This window comes from Eulemur rufifrons, chromosome 1, assembly GCF_041146395.1.
Source record: "Eulemur rufifrons isolate Redbay chromosome 1, OSU_ERuf_1, whole genome shotgun sequence".
NCBI classification, from domain to species: domain Eukaryota; kingdom Metazoa; phylum Chordata; class Mammalia; order Primates; family Lemuridae; genus Eulemur; species Eulemur rufifrons.
In genome coordinates this window covers 54,442,499-54,461,847 of record NC_090983.1, presented here as the reverse complement: position 1 = coordinate 54,461,847, position 19,349 = coordinate 54,442,499, and the positions used below count along the sequence as shown (strand labels likewise).

Sequence of the window (19,349 nt, the reverse complement as noted above, 5' to 3'; positions counted from 1 at the left end):
CAGAGGCAGAGACGCAGGGCTTAGATAAGAGCACAAGCAAGCTTCAGTGCCACTTCTCCTCACCAGGTGGGGAGGGAGGGGGACGGGAGAGAAGGGCAAAGCTCCTCCACAGTCTAGGCAGGATACCAGGTATGCTGAGGGCAGCCAGGGGGCAGTGGAGGGGTGTGGATATTCCCTGTTGCCCACTGGGCCCTGGAGATCAGGCACTTCCCCGGCAGCCAGGAGGGGATAGTACTTCTTCAGTGGACACCTGGAAGTCAACCTGTGTGGAGGAGAGTGTTCTTATAAGGCCAGGGGCACTCTGGTGACCAGACAAGCTGCCCTCAGGTAGCCTGATCTTGTGGAGATTGACTGTAGGGCTTCCTAGACCAAAATAACTTATCAGTGCCTGTGAAACCACAGCCAGATGCCACCGCACTGTTGGGATTTCAAGCATGGTGCTGTTGAATTCAAGCTGCTGCATCAGTCAGGTGTTACTGCCAGCTTTACATCTGGGGTGGGGGTGACCGTATCATTTGTCTTCCAAATGGGACATCTGTGAGTGAAAGAGGTGGGGGTGAATGTTAAGCTTTCAAACAACAGGTGAGACCTAGGACTGCCCTAGGGAGACCTGGACGTATGGTCAGTCTAGCTAAGGCTGGAAGTATCAATCATTGGATGGGATAGTCTCACCAAAAATGGCTCAGGACAGTGTGCCTTTAGTGTGGAAGGGCCTCTGTCCCCAAGAAAGAGAGGGATTGTCCCAGGTGTGCTCTTCCATGCTGTCCACAGCATAGAGTTCTCTGATGGAGAAATCCAGAAAAGGCATTTTCTTTATATCCCAAATATAAAGCTATTTTTACCCCAGAATTATTCCACCTTATATTTGAGCCTTTACAAAATCGTTCTGAGAGCTGCCTTCTTGATTACTTTATTTTGAGTGACAAAGTTCTGTTATAAATACATTAGCCTAAAAGGACTTCAGTGACCTCAATCAATTTTTATTGTGGATGCTGATAGAGGTTAAATTTAGTTTTAAAATAATTTAAATAAAAATAAATTGATTTTTTTTAAAGGAGACAAAGAAATTTAGCTCACAGTACTAATTCGTCAGGATTTGACATCATAATTATTGCAATTCTTGGATATAACAAACTTCAAAATGTTCTGGAAAACTGGGTTAGACATTGCTCTCTGAAGAAGTAATGTCAAAGAAGCATGTGTAGTTTGAATGAAGTTGCTTCATGAAATACGAATAAAACTATTTTTAAATGAATATTTAGTATAATATGTGACTTTTAAATGTTTGTATAGGCCGGGTGTGGTGGCTCACGCCCATAATCTCAGCACTTTGGGAGGCTGAAGAGGGAGGATTGCTTGAGCCCAGGAGTTCAAGACTAGCCTGGGCCGGGTATGGTGGCTCATGCCTGTAATCCCTAGCACTCCGGGAGGCCAAGGCAGGAGGATCTCTTGAGGTCAGAAGTTCGAGACCAGCCTGAGCCAAGAGTAAGACCCCGTCTTTACTAAAAAGAAAAAATTAGCTGGATGTGATGTTGCGTGCCTGTAGTCCCAGCTACTCGGGAGGCTGAGGCAGGAGGATAGTTTGAGCCCAGAAGTTTGAGGTTGCTGTGAGCTATGATCACGCCACTGCATTTTAGCCTGGGCAACAGAGCCAGACGTTGGGGGAAAAAATTTGTATAAATTGAATCATCAAATGTTGTCAGTTGACTATTTCATCTACAATTATGCAAGTTTAAATATACAAGTTGGCCAAAATAGTCTTTTTTGGAATATTTTTCCCCATTCATTTATTTTGGCATACATGGTGTTGGAGACATACACGGTATGTGAGGAGTGGTAGCAATAAGAGACGATGTGGTAACGGTTGGGAGACAGTCATTCATCTTCGAAGTAAAGGGAAACTAGGCTGGCATGAAAATCTGATTCCTGGAATGACTGGATTTTGACTTGTGGTTCCAGAGAGCAGACTTAGGTATGTGGGTTTGCTTCCAGGCTCTTCTAAGTTCCTTGATAGCTGAGAGATCACAAAAATGCAGAAAGCAGATGGGATCTGGCCTATGATCTTACTAGGGGAAGGAGCCACAGTCTGGAGTCCACCACGCAGGGACTGGGGCGGGAGAAGATGGTCTGCCCTGTGCCATACCCCTCTTTGGGTGAGGCAGGGATGGGGGATGAGGAGTAGGTGGGTCTGGAAGTGAAGGACTGTACAGAAGACCAGACACCAGATGACACCATCATTCCCCACTGCTGTATAGAGTACAGGCTGCTGGCATTTGACACCCTGGTTGGGGGGGGCAAAAAACCCATAGCACTTTTTTGGGGAGTTAGGGGAATATTGACATATACATGTTTCACAAAGCTTAAATGGATTACAATGCACAAAAATAAAAAATTGATTCTTACAGAGATAGGGCAAGGCCAAGTCATGACACTAAAAAAAAAAAACCCAAAAAACAAAACCCCAAAACTAAGGCTTCTAGTGTGAATGCTAGCACCCCAAGAATTAAGCCCTCCTCATCCTGGCATCTGAGGGTGGTTAGAGGGTGACATCTGAGGGTGGTTTGCAGTGTGACAACTAGGTGTGTACCCACTCAGCCTAAAGCAGACACCCCCCCCCCCCACAGCAGGCCCCACCCAGAACTCCCTTTTAGAATTCCTTCCCCGGGGTGAGACAGCAGAAATGGACCCTTTTATACAACAGAACAAAAGAACAAGGATCGTCAGGCAGATGATGAGGGCTGGCAGCATAAAAGGCAATGGCTGGAGTAAACCAACAGAAAAAATAAAAGATAATCCGGGAACACAAAGAACTATAGGAAAACTTGTAGGCAAAATGCTCAGAATTTTGGGAACATGTTAAATCCGCAAAATAAGAATAGGATCTGTTATATAAAAGGCACAATCAAAGCAAAGCTTTTGGAGATTACAAATGTGACTGCTGGAATTTAAAACTTCAGTAGAAATACTAGAAAATGAAATTGAAAAATCTCAGAACCACAGAGAAGGAAGGAAAATGAGAGAAAAGGTAGATTAACCACCTGACTAGTTAACACTGGTTCTAGAAAAAGGACAGAAAACAACAAATGAAATGATCAATGTATGGTAAGAGGAGTTTCCTAGAAATTAATGTTCTGAGTCTATAGGGTGAGAGAGGTCACGTGAGCATAGTATGTAAATAAAGGCTTACAGCGTATCATCATGCTGTTCAGAATGCCTGGGGTAAAGTAGGGAGCTTAAAAGTCACTCTCAAAGGAAAGAGAATCAGACTAACATCAGAATTTTCACTGCCTACACTGGATATTAGAATATATTAGAGCAGTACCATCAAGGCTTTGAAGAAAGTGTTCTTTCAACTTGAGTTCTATGCCCAAACCATGAATCAAGGGTGGGAGCAGCATGAAGACATTTTTATGTACGTAGGGACTCAAGTTTACCTATCGTTCTAATAGGACAGTATTTAAAAAGATAATTCAACTACAACAGGGCATGCTAGGTCAAAGCGGATCACCCCAGGATAGCAGTGAAAGGGAGTCCTAGCATGACCCTGTACAGCAGACCTGAGGGAGCAATGAGCCCACGTTGTAGCGTAGCAGGTTGAAAGGCTCTGAAAAGGGGATCTAAGCACAATGAGATCCTGATTTAATACAAGGCATGATTGGGAGCTTAGAGAAGACTGATGCTCAGATGAAGGCAAGCAACTAAGAAAAAAAGAAAGGCAATGAGAAATGCCAAGAAAAGCAAAAGTCACGGTCCAATGTGAAGCACACCAAGCAATTAATAGAATGCAAAAAAAGTGAGTCTGTTTGACCTTGATGCTAGGAACAGTCCTTTGAGGCCAAGGGCCTCTGATACTGGTCCCAGGTGGTAAGACAATAATCTAAATACAGTTTGGTTCAGCACTGATAATATTTACCTGGCTGTGTAAGAGAATAGATGACCGATTTGTGGCTAAAAGACATGTAAGTGATAATAGCTCTTATAAAAGTATAGCTGATAGATGGTGGGACTTGAAGAAACTAAGAGGAAAGTTTGGAAGAAAGTGCTGATAGCCTTGTCTCACTGACCAGGGAAGTGAGAGTTTTGTCAATGCAGGGAAAATAGAGGCTTAAATATTTAAAACTTTTAAAGAATAGCAAATAGAATAACTAAATCTAGTTATTAAACATAGGATGGAAAGTGGCGAGTATTTTAGGTTCTTCCCTTTTCATATTATGGTGCTAACAGTTAATTGCCTAAAACTGATAAATCAAGAAATAAACATATAATAATCCAGAATTAGAGGTAAATCCAGAATAAAAGACAGGAGGTTTGTCTAGAGAGGGAGGCTTGAGATGAGTGTGGAATCTGTTGCTTTCCACCAAAAGTTCTTTATTTTTTATTTATTATCTTTATTACTTTAAAAATTAAATATTGAGTTTGAAGATAGGTTAAAAGTGGTGGTGACAAAGTTGCCACGGTAATGCCACCTTCTAATTTTTTACTTCTTAATTTGGGCAATCTAAGAAGGCTGTGTTTTAAATTAAGCAATAATAGTGTTCTTGTTCTAATGAAGCAATATTTCATGTTTCCTGGGACAGAGTTGCACAGCTAGGGGCAGAATCTTTAATCCTTGAGGAAATGAATTATTGCCAAAGACAATGAAGCAAGAACTTTTGATTGAAGTAGTTATGCAAAAGTATACCAGTTCTCCTTGGGGGAGAACTTGAATATGTGAAACAGAAGTGTGGCTTACTTGAAGAATTTTGGAATAACCTTGTAGTTAATAGCATAATAGTGGGTCCTAAAGCTTTCTACCCAGAATTCTGATTATACTCTGAAAACCTGAATTTTTGTCATATCCTCACTGTCATACTTACGTAGTTAGACGTTTACATTGCACTTTATTTCAAAGTTTATGTCTTTATGGATTTAATGGGTTACAATCATTTAGTTATCTGGTCTGGATAGGAGATGGGGCACATTACTAACATTTATAATAAATAGGGTACCCCCTATGAAATTCCATTTGTTTTGCTAGGAATAAAGCAATAGACTTTATCCTTTTTTTTTTTTTTTTTTTGTATCAGTTGCAAGGTTTCACTGTTATGGATCCTCTCCAAAAAATGGCATATATTTTCATACATACACAATTTTGCATTTAATTTAAAAAAAAAAACAACAAAGTTTATGTCTTTAAAGATTATGATGTGGTTTTACAAGTTTTGAGTTTTGTCTCTGAAACATGGATTTCTGACATATTGTAATACCCAGGCAGTTTTTATTTTAGTACAGCTTTAAAACTCGGTGGAGGTGATTGTCCACTGGCTTTGTGGAAAGCAATTATAAAGTAATTTTTCTTGTTCCTTTTGGTGGATTCTTAGTTCAAACCCAGATTCTTGCCCTTCATTTATAAATAGTTTTTCTTCTTTTGACCTGATGTAGGAATAAACTTCGTAGACCCTGCTCTGTTAATTTCCACCACTTCCCTACAAAGGTTTTAACTCATATCCTCTGGTCCCATTGTTCTGAAGTAGAATTTTCACTGTGGTTCTGACTTCTCCATATATGCTGGGCCAGTCTGTAATAGAGCCACAGCTGCCCTGGTCCTAGGTGTTACTGTGGGCATCCTGGTGGTGCCCAGTGGGTACCCGGTTCTCACACTGAACCATCTGGACGGTGTGGGCCCCAGCTCTTGGCATCAGAGGGCATTGGAGGAAAAGGGAAGAAAGCTGGAATTTGAGCAGAAACTGCATTTTGATATGAGCTGAGGGTTCCCCTAGGTTCAGACCGTCCTTCCCGGGGTTGTGCCCACTCTGCTAGCTCAGGAGCTGGCCATGGACTGAACAGTTTAGACCAGCACCCAGGTCCTAGACTACCTGGATTAGGAAGTAGTTGTTCCTTGGTGTCATTGTTTGGACAGCTCTCTTCACCTATTTACTTGTTCTCCAGACAGCCTCAGCTAATGGGCTATGACCTCTTGCATTTAAGGCTGGTTCCAAGCAGAATTAAAGCCTTTGCTTATTTCCTGAACCAGAGAGCGCAGCTTTACCTTGAGGATGAAGGCCCTTGCCAGCTGTTCGGTGTGATTGGGGTCACAGTGTTCTCTCATCCAGGTGCTGCTTTGCCTTATTTTTCTGAGATTTGGCCGGTTTAGCAGGTCCCAGGGCGCCCTCTGCTGTGCGGTGTGTTCCCTTCCTCCTGCGGCCACGGGGCGGGGGGGGTTAGAGAAAAAAGGGGGTCTGCTAGGGCTGGGAGCACCGGTGCCGCCTCCATCCTGTGCGCGAGTTGGGACGGCCCGGGCCACGTGCAGGTGCGCGGAGGCACTGTGACATCTAACACTATCCCCCGAAGGTACGCTTTTCTTACTGTGAGGAGGTCTCTTTTCGAATTTGTTGTCTTTTGCCCCCAAACCGCCCTGCTGCTCCTTCTGTGTGTGGTCTGTTTCCATCTGCAGTAGCTGCCACGTGTAAAACCAGAGGCCCTCTTCTACAAGAGCTTGGTATTGGCTACACTTGTCTCACGTATGCATTGTAGCCTCCGAGGGGACAGTGGAGGATGGCGGTATCAAGGAGAAAGGGGGCTGGGAGGCAGACCCGCTCAGAACCTCCACAGCTTTTTAAACCATGGGACACGGGCAGCAGGTGCGCGGGCAGAGCTCCACCGGTGTCGGTGCAGCACCCTGTCCCGTTGCTCCGTTTCCTCGGCTCATTGTCTCGCAGCCTTCGCATGTGCTGTGCCCCTCGCCTGGCCACCTCCAGCTCTGCTGCCATGTCTTGGTGACACCCTTCTTCCCAGGCAGCTGTTGGCACCCACAGCCTCTCATTGCCTCTCTGATATGTCCCTGTGGTTTAATGAGTTGTGTATGGATCAGGCTCTCCCAGGCCAGAGTTTGGGCGGTGGGGCAAGTCCTTACTCATCCCAGGAGGCTCTTGATGAACATTGGTTGAATGGACAAGTGAAGGAATGAGGGAGTGGGGTAAACAGGAAACAACCCGTGCCTGCCTTAGGTAGCTTAGGAGCCTCTGCGGGTGTGGGTGAGAAGAGGAAGTGGTTAGAGAAGACACGAGTAGCAACATTGGGACACCTGGGCGGCTTTTTATAGCCTTTTCTTTGCAGGTGGTTACCTTTACAGGAAATCTCTTCCCTGACCTTGGCCCCACGGAACTACAATAATGCTTTGGCTCTCCCTTCCCTGGACTCGTCTGTATTTAAATCTTAACACTGTAACTGCCATGTGAGTTTTACTTAACTCCCACTAGTTTTGAGCCTGGGGCCTGGTAAAGCATTTGTAAGTGCAGTTGGTTTATGAAAATCTCACTTACTGATGTTCTTATTGTTACAGTTAATATTGACTATTTAATTGCATATAACCCACACACAGGAAACAATAAAAATAATATTTTTCATTAAATTAGAAAGGATTGTTTTGTTTTCAAAATTTTTGCTCTATTTTCATAATAAAACACTATGACCCCAAGGAAAAATTTTTTTTTCTAGTGCAGCAATGTGTTAAATCTTCTCCCATACAGAACAGTTTTTGTTTCAGTGTTTCATTTGTGTAAATTTTGCCCTTTCAACTAGGTTGTAAACTCCTTAAAATCCTGGGTTTTATTTCCTAGGAAGCATTTTGAAGGAATGCAGACAACATTGCCTGGAGGTCATTTTTGTTCTGGCTACCACCTGGCTGTCACGTCTTAGGGGCAGAGGAGATTAACCTCCCTCAAGGCCTCCCTCTCCTCATCTGTAACGTTAGAAGGCTGGACCCTCTCAGGGGCTTCCAGTGCCCATGTCCTGTGATTCTGTGCTTCTGGCCCAGCAACCTGCTATCCTTCCCGGGCTCCACCAGCTTCCACCCACCAGCATCTGCCACGTGTAGTCATTGAGCGCACTCACCTCTCGGGTACTTGTTGGAGCTCCTGGGATGGTGGGGCAGACCTGTGGAGACCCCTGCATCCCCAGTCTTGCCTCTGCCCTCTCCTAAGAAGTTTCAGGCACTAAGAGGGCCATGTGTTCCCCCACAAGCCACCCCTCGTTCTCTTCACTGCCTCTCCATGGGCAGTCTGGCTCCCCTCCCTGTTTTCCAAGTGCATTTGACCCCTGTTGCACCTGTTTTGTATTGGCTTAAAAAATACAATCTTTTATTGGGATGAATTCTTTATTGGGATCCAGCAGGGAAGGGAGATGGTAGGGACTGTTTGGTTAATATTTTTGTTTATTTTGCTTTTGCATCTGAGATTTACGGGTTTCTTGAAGGCCAGGAGTGGTTTGCTTTCATTGTAGGAATTTGTTTTTTTGTGCACATTCTGTTCCCAGCCCTTTTCCCCAGCTCCAGTCTGGTTTCCAAAACTTTCAGCTCTTGGTTTCTGTCCAGTCAGGTGTGCGTTCTTTCTTTGTTTCTTGTCGTAGTTGTCCCATTAGTCATCCAGACCCCAAAGATTATAAAGCTGGTGGTGAGTAGAAGTGTTAGGAAAAGGAACCCAGCAACAAGCTAGGGCATCTCTAAAGAGCCCCTCTGGCTGTGCGATAGTGAAATTTTAAGGATCGTGGGGCCCCTCTTACAAGAATACTGAGGTGAGAGGGAAGCTGGCATCTTGCCATGCCTAGTGCATAGGTGGAACTTCACCAGGTCCCTGAATCCTTTGTGGGGTATGATTGGATGAGAATGGAGATGCTTGTCTGAGATGACAAGAGAGCCGGGAAGGTAAGAATTGACTCGGAAAGACAAACATCAAGTTGTATACCTTAAATATATATACTTCCTACTTGTCAATTACACCCTGATAAAGCTGGAAAAAAATTGACTTGGAAAGAGGCCAAGACTGCGAAAGAGTATAATTCAGTGGAGTTGTATCTTAGGCAAAACTTAGGTTCCAAATTGGTATATAAACTGAAGATCTAGGATATCATCAAAATTGCCCCTGAAAAATACCTGAGTATTTTTCACAGTGTCAGAAGTTGACATATTATTGCTTGTTAAACTTAGCGTGACTATTTCTCCCTTCCAGTGTTGGGAGTGTTTGTTTTGTCGGTTGAGTTCCATGTGATGTCCATGGCTTAGCTATTTAGGGGTCACGTTTTATGAAAAGTTTCTTTTAAAGACCAGCTTCATACCTAGCAAGAGTTGCCTATACTATGAGAGACAGGCGTATTTTTCCTCTTTCAGTATCCCCTTTTAGCCTCCCTTGTGTAGTTGTATTTGTGTGTTTTGCGTGGGCCAGTCATAGCTCTTCTGCCTTTGCTCACCTTACCCCGTCTGCCTAAGCAGCTGAAGAATTAGTGCACTCTTTGACAAAGAATAATCCCTTGGTTCTGACTAATTTAAATGTTAAATGTATATTAAATTCATATCTCTAAATTCTCTCTATTTCTTCAACAGTTTGCTGGTGGGGGCCCCTCGGGCAGAAGCCCTTCCACTGCAGAAAGCCAACAGGACAGGAGGCCTGTACAGCTGCGACATCACCTCCCGGGGGCCGTGTACACGGATTGAATTTGATAACGATGGTGTGTTCCTCTGCCCTCATTCCGCGTTCACTTGGACAGCTCTCCTGTACCCTACATGCCCCTTCCGTGAGGAAGGAAAGGGGGTACAAGCATTTATTGCAGAGAGTTTTATTTCCCCTGAAAATACTTTGCTAATCACCCAGGGATGCAGCGGTTTGCTGTTCCTCCTAATCCTGGTTTTGAAACTAATTTGGTGTGTTGATACTGCCACCTAGTGATATATTGAGGTTCTACAGGAGGCTGTTGAAAAAGTGAATTGATAGCAGTGAACAAAATTGAATGTGCCTATCTTGTACTTAGCAGCCAAAAGTTCTCACGTGCTATTAAAATTTTGGGGAGAAAGACTATTTTAAATATCAGCCCCCTGTGAAATGAGAGCTGACCGACATGGATAAGATTTGCCCTACTGTCTCCGATAGAGACTTGTTTTAATGAGAACTTGGGGTAGCTGGAAGATGCCATGCAATAGCATGTTAACATCCATTTTGTCTGCTTCCCTGTAGGTTGGGCAGAGCAATTCAGTGCTGAGAGTCTCCACCAAACCTAATTTGATATGCTTGGTTGAAGTAGATTTGCAGATTTATGTTTATGTTCTTCTCTTGCTGCTTCATCTTTTAGAAATGACATTTGTTGTATTTTACTGATTAGAAAATAATATGTGTTAATGTAGAAAACTTGTAAAATACATAGACCCATAAAGGAAAAACCAAAAATCCACTGATAATCTCAGTATCTAGACATACTTTTTTTTAAAAGTCTAGTCAAATACTCTTCATTTAATGTTTTGGTATTTTTCATTCTGTCTAAAGTTGTTTAGTTTTCATACTTTTGTAATAATTCAAGATTGAAAATCATGCTTTTCTTGTTTCTCATGGAGGAAGGCAAAAATTTGGATATAGGGTCATACAGTGGTTTTAAATTGATACACATGTAGCGATATTTGTGGTTTCTCTCTCTTTTTTTTTTTTTAACTAAAAATAACTCCTTTCTGCATTGCTAAAAAGATATTTTGTCAGCTGTGAGATTCAAAAGTAAATCTGAGGCCTTATCTCCCTATCTCCAGTAAGAACACAAGAGTTCATGCTGTTATGTAAAGAATTTGGGAGTACGTAGAGAAATACGCACTTTGTTAGTTCGGTTGATAGTTGGACTTTGGAAATCGGATTTACATTGTCTGTGTAAGAGGCACATGTTGGGGGGCTACCCTTTAAGTGTTACAGTTTTCAAATACCTTTCTGTATTCAGGACCTGGGGTGTCAAGGGAGGGCAGAGGATATTGTTGGGCAAAATAGGCCATGATGGAGACGTATGTATTTTCTGTACAGAATTTTATGCAAGATTCTTACCAAAAATCATGGGTCTCCATTTTCTTGAGATGAGAAATAATTTTCCCAGATTGAGTAGCTAGGCTCAGTCCAGGCGATTCAGAAACAGGTCCCTGTATTTTTGTTCGTCTATGGTTTGTAGCCCGTGCGGTCACTTGGAAGTGCTAACTGTGCTGCTTTCCACAGCCGACCCTACGTCGGAGAGCAAGGAAGATCAGTGGATGGGGGTCACTGTCCAGAGCCAAGGTCCAGGGGGCAAAGTTGTGGTAAGTGTAGAGAAACGTGTTCGTTCCACAGTGTTGGGAGTGCCAATGACGTGCCAGTACCAGGCTTGCAGCAGCGGACAAGGCAGAGCCCCTGCCTGTGGGGAATGGCCATGCTAGCACGCCGACTGCTTTAAAGCAGGAATGGATGTCAAGAAGAGACCAAAGCATTATTTTTCCTGATGATACTCTGAAGCAGTTACACACCCTGCTTTTCTTTAGAACTTTCAGATTCACAGAACTTATTAATAAACCTGTATTGAATATCTCTAAAACTCTAGATGGTCTTAAAGCAAAACAAAATTACACATCGTTTCTGTCTGAGGAACTTTGTAGCTTTATAGATAAGTTATAAAAAATATGGGAAACGGCCAGGTGTGGTTACTCACACCTGAAATCCTAGCACTCTGGGAGGCCGAGGCGGGAGGATTGCCTGAGCTCAGTAGTTCCAGACCAGCCTGAGCAAGAGTGAGACTCTGTCTCTACTAAAAATAGAAAAATTAGCCAGGTGTCCTGGTGTGCGCCTGTAGTTCCAGATACTTGGGAGGTTGAGACAGAGGGATCACTTGAGCTCAGGAGTTTGAAGTTGCAGTGAGCTACGATGATACCACTGCACTCTACCTAGGCTGACAGAGTGAGACTCTTGTCTCTCAAAAAAAAAAAAAAGAGAAAGGTCTTAGAAAGTAATACCAGATAATTTTAAACTCTTGTTATTCTGAACTTCTTTAAATAGAAGTAATAGTGAAGAAAACAGTTTGTGCTAGATGGCCTTGGAAGTGCCTTTTAGGTTGGAATATGATCTTTCTGTCTCTTTCAACATCTGGTTGCTGTAACAAAATACATACGGAATTTTGAGAAAAAATGAAAATTTTAGTGAAGATTGAATTTTGATATTTAAGGGATACACTATGGGAAATTGACTTGGATATTATAAAGTATTTTTAGCCTTTGTTAGGTGTGGAGTAGCTATGAATACCCTGTAGAAATTATATAGATAATTTTGTCTTTCCTGGCAATGTAATTCTCTCTGCCTTTTAAAAATAGGCATATTAAAGGAAATAATCCCAGAACTGAGTGTAAATTAGGACTGATTACAAGGAAATAGTGTGAGTAAAAGGAAAGTGTCTTTGTTTTAGCTGTGTTTGCTTGATCCCTATGAAAATGTGCATGATTTCTCTCCTCCAGAATGTAATTACTCATTTTCACACTGATATGAAGGTTTATACAGCCACTAAATGTCAGTTAAATTGAGGAAATTAAGTAAAAAGGTGTTTTCCTTTATGTGACAGGTAAATTTATAGATAAATTGCCTGTACATGCAGATTGACATTCGATATTTGGATTGGAGCATCATTCTCTGAATATTTGATAATGGTCTCCTTGGTGCCACTTTGGGGAAGATTTGCTAGTTTGGGATCCAATCCCAGGATAAGGACATGTTTAATCATCCTATTTAGAATTAACCTCTTTATTGAAAATTACAAGATTTACAGACATGAGTGGGCTCCTTTATTCCATCTGTTTTCAGACATGTGCTCATCGATATGAAAAAAGGCAGCATGTTAATACGAAGCAGGAATCCCGAGACATCTTTGGGAGGTGTTACGTCCTGAGCGAGAATCTCAGGATTGAAGATGATATGGATGGGGGAGACTGGAGCTTTTGTGACGGCCGATTGAGAGGCCATGAAAAATTCGGCTCTTGCCAGCAAGGGGTAGCAGCTACTTTTACTAAAGACTTTCATTACATTGTGTTTGGAGCTCCGGGCACTTACAACTGGAAAGGTATGATGTTCATGTTTATAGAAATAGAGATTAGAATGTCTCCATGGTTTCTATGATATGCATCATGATGTAGTACATTTTAAGCCATTTGTTATAAGACATTTGTATATTATAAAAGTAGGATAGGATATTAAATTCTCTAAATGATGTGATTTTGTGAAAACAAATAATGATAGAAATATGTATGTCTTGGTGTTGAGATTTTTTTTCGTCTACATTAATATAAGTAGTTAACTTTTTTCTTCAGGAATGTAATAATTAACATTAGTTGTTTTTACTGTTTTGTATTTGTCTCATGAAACTAAAAGTTTTAAGTTAGTGATCTGAAAACTGAATAGGATTGAGTGGTGGTGTGTACAAATAACAAACAGTGTATTAATATGAGCATTTTTTTCATTATACATTATCTCCAAACACTGTTTTTTGCTAATAACACAGTAAAGTTAGAAGGGCAGATGACAGACAAATTGGGGAATTTTGAGATGATGATTTCAGATAATTTCTGAGAAACAGTTGTTTATTATTGTTGTATGGGTGAAAGGAGATACTGGGAGGGAGGGAGGAAAACGGCCCACATTTTTGGACTGACTGAACCTGCTCAGTTCCCGAGATGCACTTTAACTTCCCTGAAGTAGTTAGTAGAAAACTCCTGTATCATAAAAGACAATTAGCTTGACTCTAATCCACGATGAAGAAAAATACATCTGATTGGGAATGAGACTTCTGTTGAGAAATGTATTAAAACCAGATAATATTTCCACTTATCAGGAAAAACTTAGGAAAATGTTCCCTTTTCTGTTCAAAAATGTCTGAGTTTTAATTCTTGTTGCAAACGATTCTTGAGAATACCTTTCTCCGTATGTCAGCCATGGTAACCTTCAAGGATAACTTCCCTTTTTTTTCCTTTCTCCTACAATAAGAGTCTTTCACATAACGGTATTTGTCAGGTTATTTTGACCTAATTGAAATGACATGTTGATTTTAGAATAGTTTTATTTTAGCAAGAACAGAAACCATATATAGTAAAAGAAAACAACAAAACACCTAATGATTATGTCTATTTTAATTATGTATCTTATCTACTTTATAAGCCCTCATCTAAAATGTTGCCCTTTTTAAAAAGTCATATAGTGATTTGGGCTAACTAAATGAAATCTTCTCTTTTAATTTCTTAATTGTAAGAATTTTTATAAGATGAAATCTTGATTAAAGTGATTTAAAGAAAAGATCAATATATTTCACTTTTACACTACAGAAAAAAGACACATTGATTTAGATTATAGCGAACATAAAATATCATAAATCAAGTTCATGTCATTCAAAAAAATATCTGTAGATTTTGTTAATTAAGTGAATATTCCATTTTCCATCTGTTTTCATGGCATTATAAAGATAGCTCATGGAAATGCATGGGGCATTTTTTTAATTACTCAAATTTTTTTCACATGAAAATTTACACAAACATGCTTCACAACCTTAGAAGTCATCTCTCTTTTCCTTCTATGTTTCCTTCCTCCAAATTTTTTTTCCTGTAGGCAGTGACAGCATGGGAGATGTTTAGTAGGAATCATTTATTTTATTTTGTTTCATCTTCATTTTTTTTGTTGTTTTTTACCATTTCATTCCTTTAGGGATTGTTCGTGTAGAGCAAAAGAATAACACTTTTTTTGACATGAACATCTTTGAAGATGGGCCTTATGAAGTTGGAGGAGAGACTGAGCATGATGAAAGTCTCGTTCCCGTTCCGGCTAACAGTTACTTAGGTAGGAGCAAGTGTAGGTGGCTGCCTTTGCCTACCTTTTCAGACACGTTGTGTGATGTTCCCTCGCAGGGCCCACAGGCCCCTGGACCTCTGGGCTGCGAAGAGGCCAGGTGGAGCTGGGGGCCTGTGGCTATGTTTGCTGGAAGTTGATAAGCCTCGGCGATCCCAGAGGTAACCTGACTGATAACTAGGATCCTTCCCTTCTGACCTGGCCTCCTTCCAAGGGGGAAGAAACCTATTATCACCCCAAATCGTCCATCCTCCCTCCCACTTGGAAGTTGTCTCCTGAGCTAATGGCGCCCTCTGTAACCTGAAACAGGCCGTTCATACAGCCATGAAAGAAATGCACGGGTGCTCATAGTAAGCTGGGCTGCCTTCCCCGTCCATTCAGTGTCTCTTTCTAGAGATACTCTTAAAGAGCTACATTTAATAAAGTTAACTCAAGTGGCAGGTCAAGACCTCCAGGTCCTTCCTCTATGATTGCCATTCTCCGAGGGTTGGCCCTGCTTCTGGAGTGCGACCCCCATGTCACAGGGCCCTGGCAGGTGGCGCGAGGGCTTCTGGGCTGAGGCTGAGCAGGACTGCTAAAGCCTCTCTGAGGACACCCAGACTGTGTCTAAGTGCCAATTCCCTAACTCCTAAGGCTTGTTTGCATTGCTCCTAATGGGTGTCCTAAGTTATTCATGTGCATTATGGTAATTACACAAAGGCTTTTAAAAGCTTTAATTCTTGGTATGAGTTGACATAAAGAATAATTACTATGCATCCCTTGGAAAAAAATGTAAAAAATCTTCTAAATAGTAACCTATTTTAAAAAAATGGCACGGAGAAAAGTACCCATATACTAAGATATTACTGGAACAATGGAAGGTTAAAAAGGAAAAAAACGGGTATAGATAAATGTGTAATTCCAAACAGTGTGCTAGGAAACATATACTAAGTTGTTTCAATTGTATAAATGTGTGAATAATTCTGTTAATTTAAAAAAACTTTTGAATTCCTATACTCCCCATCCTCCCCAAAATAAAAACTTGGTATGAAGGTATAGAAGACTGAAGAGAAAAATTATACTTAGTACCTGTTAATCGCATTCTGTGTGTTATAAATCAGGTGCTGTACTCAGTGCTATACATATCTACACTGCTATGAAATAAGTATTATTTTCCCCTTTTTATGATGTGTAAAACCATGACTCAGAGAGCTTAATTTTCTAGCCCAAGGTCACACCGTTAATAATCTCCCAGGCAAGGAAAGCAGCACTTATGAAAATGCAGAGGGTGGGAAGCAGGTGGGTATGTGAATAACAAGTTAGTGGCCTCACAGGACAGGAAGGGAGCTCGAGAGAGTGTGGTTTGCAGTCTTGAGTGTTAAACATGGGATTTCAAATTAAAATTCTTTTCAAGGTAAATATTATCAACCAACATTTTATTTGAATATATTTTAACAGACAACCTCTTTCTTCAAATGTATTATTTAGGGATTATTTTTGATGAGAAGTATTTAATTTTAATTGCTGTGGTCAAGAAACCAGTACTTTGGTCTTTAAGATAGATGGCCCGTGGGTTTTATAAATGTAGTTGCTGTTAGAACATAACATATAAAAATATGAAGCATTTTTTTTTTTCCCTAAATACATTTGCCGCTTTCAGAATGGATTTCCTCAATAAGTGATGCCTGAGAAAGAAATCAAGTTTGTATTGTTACATTTCGCTTGTCCCTGCTGTGTGTGACTCTGTCGTTTCAAAAGATGTGAGTGGGTTTGGGAATAAAAGGTTCTGCCTGAGGTTTTGGAGGCTGGCAGAGAGCCCAGCTTGCCGGCTGCAGCAGTGGTCCCTTGTCCAGCGAGACTGCCAGTGGCCGGTCCTGCCTCTTACCTAGCATAATTATTTTTTCTTCCATCTCTTCCGCCCCATGCATGTGTCCAGGCCTGCTGTTTTTGACCAGCGTTTCCTATACAGATCCCGATCAGTTTGTTTACAAAACTCGGCCTCCCAGGGAGCAACCTGACAAAGCCCCTGATGTGATGACAAATAGCTACCTAGGTTTGTGACCTCTGAGATGACAAATTGTCTTGGTCATGGTCATTTAAAAATTTTTTTGATCCACACAGAGCATAAATCTTTTTATTTTCTGTTTCATCTCGAGTGATGCGCACACAAAGCATGCCGTGGTTGAGGCTCTGCTGCCAGGTGGCTTTCAGAGCTGGATCCGATGCTATCACCCTGTTTTAAACTATGGCTCATCATGTTTTTCGACTCACTTCACAATTTGAGAACTGCAGCGGTAGTGGTGAAGCTTTTCATAAATAAAACCCACCAAAAAGGGTGAGCTTGTGTCAGTCCGCATCTGCCTCACCTTTATAAAGAAAGATTTGCTTAATTTGAATGGTTTTTAACATGGGCAATTTATATTCGCTCTCCACCAAATCTCAGTATTTGTAATCTGCATCCTACTGATGCTTTATAATTGGGAGTTCTGATGTTTTCTGCCCTCAGAACAAGTGTGTAACTCATGTCAGTGACAACTTCTTCACCTCTGTTGTTTATAGTAGGTTCTCAAATACTGTATATCATCAGTCATGGTTTTGTTTGCATGTTTGTGTCTGAGAACTAAGGTGATCCAAAATCATGAAATGCTATCTATGGTATATTAATGTTATTAGCATTTGTTTTTGCCTGATTACCAAGGAGATTGAATATGGACATTATTCATGTAAAAATACTGGTCCTTACATTATAGCAGAACTTATGCACTCAGTTATGCTACAAGTCTGGGTGTAGTCTCTGTGTGTGATGTAACATTCCCGTGGTAATTCATTGTCTGGCTTGATCTCTTTTGACCATAGTTCCAATGTTAAAATAGGGTTCGAATTGATTGTTAACGTGCACGAATACTTCACAATTCAGTTTATACAGATGCTGCATAGCATAGATGCTTTTCTTTAAAAGTCTTAATATCCATAGAAAGCAGTGAGCGGCCCTCGCCCTTTGTCCCTGTGTCAGATCTCCTAGCTCTGTAACTCGTAAGTGTGGTAGCTGGTGGGAAGGTCAGGAGGAGAGAGGATGGGAAGCCAGAGGAAAGGTTAATGATAGAGTACCGATGTCATACACCTCCTAAAATACAGGATTGGTGTGAAAGCCTGTATTTTGTTTTTCTAGGCTTTTCTTTGGACTCAGGGAAAGGTATTGTTTCCAAAGATGAGATCACTTTTGTATCTGGTGCGCCGAGAGCCAATCACAGTGGAGCTGTGGTTTTGCTAAAAAGAGACTTGAAGTCTGCACATCTTCTCCCCGAGCACATATTTGATGGGGAAGGTCTGGCTTCTTCATTTGGCTATGACGTGGCAGTGGCGGACCTCAACAAAGATGGGTAAGAATGTCTTAGGTTATTTCATACCGCAGATAGTTGCTGCTTTGGCTTCTGGAGGTCTTGGGAAAGCCGTCCTTTCAGGTTAGTTGCTTCCGGGAGTGTTTTTACTGCCAGATTTTTACTATCCCATCTTCATCATTTATAGAATGGCAGCAGGCATTCATTACCCTCCCCAGGGCGTAGGATTACATTTTTTATTTTCATTTTTTATTCATGTCTTGGGATCATGGGTCCATGAGATTTAAAATTTAAAAAAAATTAAAGAATGACACCCACACGTTGCTGTTCTGTGATTTCTTAAGGGGCTATTGGGGCATCCAGCATGTCCTGTTGTAAGTAGATATTGGTGACAAAGCCAACATCTATGGCTGCTGGTGCCAGCTGGGGAGGCTGGAGTGGTGAGGTCTTTACCAGGAGTACCTGCTGCAGTATAGTTCTGACTTGAGGGGCTGGCTTTGAGTTCTTACCCTTAATGGTTTTCTTGGGGTGTTTATTACAGGCTACCTTGATTTCTAAAAAATGTTTTAATTGGATCATAAATTCCATATTTGAGTTTCTATTAGGTTATTAAGTATGGAATGTCCAATTTCCTTAAGTACTAAGTTTGACTGTTGGTATCTCTGACATTTCACTTTGACTCTTTTTTTTTTTTTTTTTTTTATTGTGAAGGTACATCCTCATTCTTTCAAACACATGTTCTGGCTTGCAATTCTCTTTCAGATTTTTTAGAGCAATTTTTGTGAAACCATGGATAAGTCAAAAATTTGTTATTTTTGAATATGAGTTACATCATGGAAACAGTGCTGTGCAGACAGCTTGAAATATCAGTGAAGTGTTTGGGAAGGATGTGGCTAATGAATGCACAGTATGTTGATGGTTTGAGAAGTTCTGTTCTTTTAATCTTAATTTTAATCTTGAAAATGAGCCACGTGGGCCACCTGAGACCAAGGTGGATAATGATGAGCTGAAAGCTGTAGTGGAAGCGAATCCATCTCAACCTATGCATGAATTAGCAGCAAGGTTTGATGTTACTATTGCAACAATATTGGACCATTTGAAACAAATGGGCAAGGTAAAGAAGCTGGATAGATGGGGTGCTGCATGAATTAAATGAGCACTGGAAGAGGAATCATCTCAAAGCTTGCCTTTCTTTGCTTTCACAACATAAAGGTGAACCATTTCTACACCATATATTATGTATGATGAAAAATGGATTCTTTTTGACAATCGCAAACATTTGGAGAACAGTTGAATAAAGGTGAAGTGCCAAAACACAGTCCAAAACATGGTCCAAAACAAAATATTCATAAAAAAAAGCTAATGGTGTCTGTTTGGTGGTCCAGCACTGTTATTGTCCACTACAGTT

At 41.1% G+C, this 19,349-nt stretch overlaps 1 protein-coding gene across 3 annotated transcripts in view; it reads left to right on the top strand.

Annotated features, from left to right (window-relative positions):
* ITGA6 (integrin subunit alpha 6) overlaps nt 1-19,349 on the top strand; it is a 72,639-nt gene that overhangs the window by 22,478 nt on the left and 30,812 nt on the right. For 2 of the 3 annotated variants that reach the window (XM_069471026.1, XM_069471017.1), the window contains exons 2-6: nt 9,356-9,480; nt 10,992-11,071; nt 12,597-12,852; nt 14,484-14,615; nt 17,773-17,983. In XM_069471026.1, coding sequence (XP_069327127.1) covers nt 9,356-9,480; nt 10,992-11,071; nt 12,597-12,852; nt 14,484-14,615; nt 17,773-17,983 — 804 coding nt within the window. Of the gene's footprint in view, nt 1-9,355; nt 9,481-10,991; nt 11,072-12,596; nt 12,853-14,483; nt 14,616-16,539; nt 16,657-17,772; nt 17,984-19,349 lie in introns of all 3 variants that reach the window. The other variant, XM_069471007.1, reaches the window with a different exon arrangement.